Source organism: Chrysochloris asiatica, unplaced genomic scaffold (assembly GCF_000296735.1).
Source record: "Chrysochloris asiatica unplaced genomic scaffold, ChrAsi1.0 scaffold00085, whole genome shotgun sequence".
NCBI lineage: Eukaryota > Metazoa > Chordata > Mammalia > Afrosoricida > Chrysochloridae > Chrysochloris > Chrysochloris asiatica.
Genome location: NW_006408603.1, coordinates 2,532,766 through 2,541,235, shown reverse-complemented (window position 1 = coordinate 2,541,235; position 8,470 = coordinate 2,532,766). Strand labels below are relative to the sequence as shown.

Below are 8,470 nucleotides of genomic sequence, written 5' to 3'. Positions count from 1 at the left end.
TATGGATTGCTTTTGTTTCTTTTCAATGTACCTTTATAAAGTTGGCATTGATGTAACTGGAATCCTCATCTGAGGTTATCAAGGACAGCTCTACCCGGCTATGATCATCTATAATATAAAGGAAAACATCATACAATTTTGCATCATACAACTAAGCACACAATTAAGTAAAGCCAGAGGCCCAACACTGTGAATAATGGAAGCTCATAAGTGGTGAATGAATGAATGAACGAATACTCTTTTGCAGCAAGAAAGAGTGCAACTATATGCCAATGCCATGTTCCAGGATAAAGATCAGCAATGGGTCAAAAAAAAAAAAGATGGGAATGATTGAATTTGGGAGAAGGTATAAGTTTATAGGAAGGAATAGAACTTACAAGGCAAGATATCCTTATATCTGTTTTTCTTGATATTGTTGGGCTTCTCTGCCACAGTTGTGGGATAGGTTTTGTCTGTCTTGTACTTGGTAGATTGCTTTTTCAATTTCTGTAATGAAATTCCAGGAATAGTTAAATCTTCCTAAGGAAAAGTAGGTAAGAAGCTAGTCCCACCATTCCACTTCAGCCCTTTTAGCATCTTCTTGTTCTGACTCCATTCAGGGCAGAACTCCAGGCCACAAGAACAACAGAGGTCAGTAACATTTGAAGAAGTGAAAAGATCACACTTGTTGAAGCGAAGCCACAAATAGCTAAAAGTCAAAGGTAAAACTGGTGAATATTTTAAAAACCAAATATCTTAGAAAAACAAGCTATATGCTCCACCCAAATGAGTCAGATATGAAAAGTCTAATTTACATTCTTTACAGCTGCTCTTTAGTTCAGTGACTGTCTTAGTTATGTCCAGTACTGCAATCATAGAAATATCACAAGTGGAGGGCTTTAACAAGTTTGTTCTCTCACAGTTGAAGAGGCTGAAAGTCTGAATTCAGAATGTCAGCTCTAGGGGAAGCCTTTCTCTGTGTGTTGTTGGCTCACGGTTTAGGTAGAAGGTCCTGGCTCCTTTCAAAATCTGTGGGCCTGCCATTCCTTGGAGATCTGCATGCGCCTTGACAGAGCAGTGACCCTGGGTTCAAAGGATGTGTTCAGCTCCCAGCTCTTCTTTCTTTGTGGTCATCAAGTTCTTCCCTCTCTGCTTGCTTCTCTCTCTTTTTATCTCTTGGGAAACTTCCCTCACGTGGGATCAAGACTGTAACCTGAGTTAAGGTGCTATATCCCACCAGCCGCTCCGTGGGAGAAAGATGAGGCTTTCTACTCCCGTAAAGATTTACACCCTTGGAAACCCTGTACAGGGTCGCTATGGGTCGGAATCGACTCGACGGCACTTCACAATCACAAATCAAAAATCATCCCACCCTAATCCCCTTACAACTGATTTCTTGGTCACTCTCGGGGGATGATTACATCATTATATAACTTCAAAAACTGCATAATTACATAATTGCTCAGCCACTGAGAATCATGGCCAAATAAGGTTGACATAGAATTTGAGGGGACACAATTCAATCTATGAAACAGAGAAGTTAAATTCTTAGTGATCTTTTCACTTCAGGTTACTTTCTAAAAAGGTAAAATGAAGCTTAGCTGGATGAAATTTTTTTTTTTTTAATGTCCAGAAAATTTTCAAAGAATTCAGGCCAAAAGCAGTCACTTTTTTTTTTTTTTTTTTTTTTTTTAAATATGACCCAAACTTTAAAGTCCTCCCTTAACCAAACAATAATCTTTAAACAGCACCATATTCTGTTGGTAGAATATAATCTGGCCAGGCAGGGTCTAGTTTAATGGGATTGAACAAGGTTCCTCAAGACTAAGAAGTAACTCCTTAAAATGATTCCCATTTGCCAGTGTTATACTATAGACCAGTATATAAGTCTGAGAACAATGATAGCCTGTCTGGCTCCTTTTGTTGTTGTTATGTGCCGTGGAGTTAGTTCTGACTCATAGTGACCCTGTGCAGGGTTTCCAAGGCTGTAAATCTTTACGGAAGCAGAAAGCCTCATCTTTCTCCCGTGGAACAGCTGGTAGTTTCCAACTGCTGACCTTGCAGTTCGCAGCCCAATTCATAACCACTACGCTACCAGAGCTCCTTATAGGAGCCCTAAATCTTGTTTATCTCCTTTATCCTTCAAACAAACTGTATCTAATAGATTTGGCTTTTTGTGAACCCCTACTCTATTTGGGAAAGGTGAAGGGAAAACATCTATGACAGCCAATAAATATTTGTTGACTTGAACTAAAGAAAATAATCTTAATTATTTGGTCATTATTTAATGCTGAGTTAGTCACTTGAAGTGGATTCATTGCCTCCTACGTGTTAGATAGTTTCAATGGTCTCATATGAATGAAAAAGAGGGACAATGAAGAAGGAAGACCCAAGAAGAACTGATGCATTTGAATTATGGTATGATGAAGAATATTAAATCACGGGCTGTCAGAAGAATGAACAAATCTGTGTTGGAAGAAGTACTGCCAGAGTGCTCCTTAGAAGTGAGGATGGTGAGACTTCATCTCCTGCACTTTGGACATGCCATTGTTGTTGTTGTTTAGTGCCGACAAGTCGATTCCAACATCTAGTGACCCTGTATAGGCTTTCCAAGGCATGGTAACCCTACGGTTCAAACCAACCTTGTGGTCTAGTGGTTTATCCCACAGTGCCACATGAGGACTCCTGGACATACCATGAGAGGGGACCAATCCCTGGAGAAGGGCATGATGCTTGATAAAGTAGAGGGTCAGCAAAATTGAGGAAGACCTTGAACGAGATGGATTGACTCAAACACAGCAATGATTGTGAGGATGGTGCGGATTGGGCAGGGTTTTGTTCTGTTGTATGTAGAGTCGCTGCACTGGAATCCACTAGATAGCACCTAACAACAGCAACGACATGTGCTAGATGCCTTGGCATCTACTTAGTCTCAATTCTCTTTAACTCCCTTCTTGAGATTACCTTCTCTTTCACCTCTTATTGTTGCTGTGAAGTGCCGCCAAGTCATTTCCAACTCGTTGTGACCCTGTATAGGATTTCCTGGCATAGAGCTGTGGATTAATGTGCTAGACTGCAAAGTTGGTTTGAACCGTAAGGTTGGTGGGTCAAACTCACCAGGCATTAAACCCTATACAGGGTTGCTATGAGTTGGGATTGACTTGATGGCACATAAAGACAGCAACAGCAACAATAGGGTTTCCAAAGAGTGGCTGGTGAGTTTGAACTGCTGACCTTGTGGTTAGTTGTTCAGTGCTTATCCTCCAGAGCCACACCAGCACTGACACTATCTCAGTTCCCTTTCTTCTCTGACTCTTGCTCCTCATTCATTCTTACTGGATTTCTGTTTATGTAACTGAGAATTGTCCAGAATTCTAAAATTAAGTCCTCAACTCTCTGCTCTTCTGTTATTATGTACTTTTGCTCAGAGTTATCATATGTTGTTGTTACATGCCGTGGAGTCAGTTCCGACTCATAGCGACCTTGCATGGGGTTTCTGAGGCTGTAAATCTTTATGGAAGCAGAAAGCCTCATCTTCTGTATAAATCGAATTCTAATTCTGACCTCTAGGGGATAGCTTTCAAATATCTATATCCAACGTAGATTGCTGAATCTCAGCCATCTCCTAGGTATTTTCTCCTATTATAATCTCAAACTCAGCACATTTCAAACTATAATCATCATTAAGTATTTGATATGTTAACACTGACAGTATTATTGTTCTCCCACACAACCATATCCTAGAAGCTGAGAGTCTTTAGGTTCCCGCTCTTCCACAATTCTTACCTCTGATTCAGTCAGCAAGTTCTACTGATTCTTCTTATGTCACGTCTTCCTTCCTTCCCTTGCTCTCTACAGATACCTTAGTTTCAATCTTTGTCCCTTAAAACTTGAACTATCTTCATTACTTCTTAACGCTGTACTTTCCTGTTTTCCCATTCAAATGAGGTTAGAATTATTACGCTAAATTAATCTTACGAAATTACTACTTTTATTATCTCTCCCTGCTTTAAATTAAATAAATAATTTCTAGTGAATTCCCTCTTTACACTAGAAAAAAGTCCAACTCCTTAGCCAGATACTTAAGGCTCTCCCCAAACTAACTTCTCCACCTTTCCCAACGTCCTTTATTATGTGAAGCTTCTAAAGATGAATGCCATGTTCTTTCAAGACTGGAAAATTGATAAAAGTGGCAGCTTTGTGTAATATCACTTCTTTACAATGTGGCTTTCTTTTTCTTCTCATAAATGTACCCTTGGTACTGCTTTTGCATGTCTCAGCCATGATCAAGGTCTATTTTGTTCCACAAGGTCAAATAATGAATGGAAATAAGGAAATAGAGTAATAACATTTCTCAACTAACTAACAACAAGGAAAAACTTTCAAGCAAGGGGGGAAGCTCTTATTACTGGGAGAAGCCCTGGTGGTGCTGTACGGTAAGCACTGGCCTGATCATATCAAGGTCGGCAGTTCAAACCCACCAGTCGCTCCAAGGGAGAAAGAGGAGACTTTCTGCTCCTGTCAAGATTGTTGTTGTTGTTGTCAGGTGCCATCGAGTCGGAACCGACTCATAGCAACCCCATGCACAACAGAACGAAACAATGTCCGATCCTGGGCCAATCTCACTACTCACTACTGTCAAGATTATAGCCCCGGAAACCCTAAATAGAGTAGTTATGAGTGGAAAGTGACTCAGTGATAGTGGGTTTGGTTTTTGGATGGGTTATTACTGGTGGCAAAGGGATTAAAGTATTTGACTGCTAACCAAAAGGTGGGCAGTTTGAACCCACCAACTGCTCCATGGGAGAAAGGTGTGGCAGTCAGCTTCCACAGTGGATTTGGTTTTTGTTTGGATTCCTGTATGTTAAAGAGTTGTTATGAGAATTTAATTATCTCTTATTTGGAAAGTATACGTGTAATTGTAAATAGATACTTAGCCCTGGTGTGGCACTGTGGGTTAATGCGCTGAACTGCCAAAGTTGGTTTGAACAACAAGGTTGGTGGTTCAAGCTTACCATTCACTCCTTGGAAACCCTAGATATACAGAGTCACTATCGGTGGAAAGTGACTCGACAACACTCAACAACAGCAACAACATTTCTCCATTATGAACTCACCATTAACAAACATCTCGTGACTCCGGTTCTTTTTATCTCCCCTTGAAGAATCACTTAGATTTTTCCAAGATATCATGAGCTAATTTTGAAACCTAATGAGGGATTTGGCTGTTTTGTTGAACCAAATTTCTATTCTCTACTTCCTTTTCTCTTTCTCTTTCTCTTTCTCTTTCACTCACTTACTCAGTTATAATGCTTATATTTTAGCTCCCCTTTGCTCACCCATTTTGGTTTTATTAACCACTCAGTTAAGTCTCCTTAAACACACTTGTACAGCTAGACACAAAACCTTTTTAGTTATGTGAAAGTATCCTATGAAAAACAAGCAACCAAGTTGTAGCAATGGCAACAACAGCATCAGAAGGCCCATTATCATCGAGTCTACTCTAACTCATTGTGACCCTCTAAGGAGCTCTGTTAGCATAGTGGTTATGAATCGGGCTGTGAACCGTACGTAAGGTCAGCAGTTCAAAACTACCAGCGTTCTGCGGGAGAACGATGAGACGTTCTGCTCCAGTAAAGATTTACAGCCTCAGAAACCCTGTACAGGGTCGCTATGAGTCGGAACCGACTCCATGGCACTTAACAACAACAACAACAAGACAGAGTAGGGTAGAGCTGTCCTATAGGGTTTCCAAGGATGTAAATCTTTATGGGAGCAGACTGCCACATCTTTATCCCACAGAGCAGCTGGTGGGTTTGAATTGTCAACCTTTTGGTTAGCAGCCAAGGGCTTTAACTGCTGTGCCACCAGGGTTTCTAAAATACAGGAACATAAACTTTTTCCAGTTAAGGACACCAAAGGAACAGAAGTCACTGCCTGCTTATTTGCTGAACTACATTTGCCAACATGTTTTGTTCAAATGACCACTTTTTCTGTTTTTAGTATTAGATCAGAAATAAGCCATGCATTTCAAAGCAGGTGTACCATACATACAGTCAGTTCTTAAATTCTAGTTTCTTACCATGGTTTGAATTCTCATGGATTTTTGGAATAAAATTTGGGATAAGAAATGCTGAACTGATATCTGTATAGCAGAATTTTACACCAACATAGATACAAGTGGGTTAGATTGAGAATTGTAACTGAGAACATGGTATCGACACATTCGACTACAAAATGTTTCCACTGAAGTTAAAGCAGTGATTCAGTTTCCTCTGCTGAAAAGATCCCAAGTCCCAGAATAGTTCCTTCCAGAAATCTCCAGAACTGAGCCCAGTATATGTTCCTTATTAAACTGTTGTTATTTGTTTTACTTGTGGAATTCTTTCCATGGAAAATTCTATAGGTATTTTTTAAGATTACTCCTCAATTAATTTGGTAAAATGTCAAAGACGAAGGTTGTATGTGACCTATAATATCACCTTCAACAATGGAGCAGGATAGCTTTTTTTTCCCGTCTTTCTACAGCCTTCCTCCTTCTAGGGTCAGACATCTGTTGGATGACAAAGGGAAACACTCTTTTTAGCAAAATATCACACAGGAAATGCCTATAGAAATGTTCATTTGGAAAGTATGAAAGATTTTTTTTGTTGTTAATATCATACTATAAGGTCAGAACACTGTGAGGGCCTTCCTTTTAAAATTACTCTGAGCTCCATCACGCTAGTCAAGAACAAAACAAGACAGAAAAACTAACAAAATTTATGTACCAGAAGTAGGAAATAAAAGGGGATACATGAAAAAGCAGATCATAGGGATTTGTTGGGATGGGGTCAAGAGGTTAAAGGGAGAAGGAATTTCTCTGCTAACCACAACGTAGGGGATATTGGTGCTCTACAGGTGACATCAGCAAGATAAATCAGGTGAAGAGTTTCTGAGAAAATAAAAGGGACCAACTCCCCTCATGGGCCCTGAAGTAGATTAGAATATATAACAAGCCACATTTTATGTATACTTGATGAAGTAATAATAAGATAATTGTTTTGTGGACTATACCACCCATTTCCTTTCAAAGAGGAGAACAGAACTAAGGTCCTGGCAGGAAGATTCTAGAAATCCAGACTGAGTCTTTTGCATGTTGTTCTCACGTACTAGTAATGAATTTATGGTCACTCCCAAACAGAACAGAAACAAACACACCAGACCATAATATCTTTGCCTTGAAGGCCCCTGTTATTTTGTAGAAGACATGGCATGAGTTACACTTTAGAGAGGGAAAATCAAATTTGGGTTTCCTGTACTAGATGGTAGAATCAAAGTAAATAAGAGATTCAACTTTAAATCCATAAAATGGCAAGAAATGTATTAACACGTACTATGAGCAACTGAAAAAATGGAAGACTGAATGGTCACCTGGTGAGAGGCTGGAGATGGGATTGGGGAATATCAATGTTAGAAGTGATAGAATGCATTTATTCTGGTGATAGCAGAAAAAAAAAAATTGACCTTTAAGTGTGCAACGGTCAAGAAATGCTGATAAATATGTTCAAGTGATTGACTGATGCACACTAATGAATCATTTAAATTCAACAGATGTGCTCTTGCTTTGCATGAGTACTATGTCTGAGGCTCCTTGGTTTTATTACTATAAATAAACATAGACCCAGGATGTGTCTACATCATCTTTATAGACCCAAGATTCTATAAAGATTCAGGTCTTCTCTGGTCTGTCTATGCCAGACTGCTTCTGTTATTGTTACTGTTAGGTGCTGCGGAGTCAGTTCCAGCTCATAGGTTTGAACCACCAACCTTGTGGTTAGTAGTCCAGTACTTATCTTACAGCACCACACCAGGATTCCTGGAAGATTATATCAGCATATTTCTGAACTCTGACCAACACTGTGATTGTTCTGTGCAGTCGAGTTAATTCCTCCTCAAAACAATCCTGTAGGATGGAGTAGAACTGCCCCATGGAGTTTCCTAGGCTGTAATCTTTATGGGAGCCAACACTAGAATTATAATATTTAAAATCTAGATCCAGTTGGCAGGTAAAGTGGGATTAGTGATATTTGTGTTATTTGTACGTCTCTTATTTGCAAGTGTAATTGTAATTTTTCCACTCCAAAATATTTTTAAAGGAAAAAGATATACCATACTCACACTGCCCTGTTTACATGAAACCATGTTCATATTTCTATATCCCATTCCAGTCTTTGTGCAAATACCTATAGACATCCAATGAACTCATATATGCATATTGCTTACATAATATTTGACATTTGCTAAGCTTTTACTTTTTAAAAAAATGTTTTATTGTGAATCATGTGATAGTTTATCTGGGAGAACATTAATTTTACATTCATTCTATCATATGTCGTTTCATTGCCATGGTTACAATCCCCTCCATGCATCATTAAGCAACCAAAGGGTATATCCTACAAGCCTGCCCCCCCTCTCCGTACCCTCCCCCCCACCCTCCCACCCCACCCCC

At 39.4% G+C, this 8,470-nt stretch overlaps 1 protein-coding gene across 3 annotated transcripts in view; it reads right to left on the bottom strand.

Annotated features, from left to right (window-relative positions):
- Positions 1–8,470, bottom strand: part of PTPN22 (protein tyrosine phosphatase, non-receptor type 22 (lymphoid)) — a 58,001-nt gene that overhangs the window by 39,302 nt on the left and 10,229 nt on the right. For all 3 annotated transcript variants that reach the window (XM_006865896.1, XM_006865897.1, XM_006865898.1), the window contains exons 2-3: positions 378–486; positions 32–108 (exon numbers count right to left, since the gene is read on the bottom strand). In XM_006865896.1, coding sequence (XP_006865958.1) covers positions 32–108; positions 378–486 — 186 coding nt within the window. The remainder of the gene's footprint in view (positions 1–31; positions 109–377; positions 487–8,470) is intronic.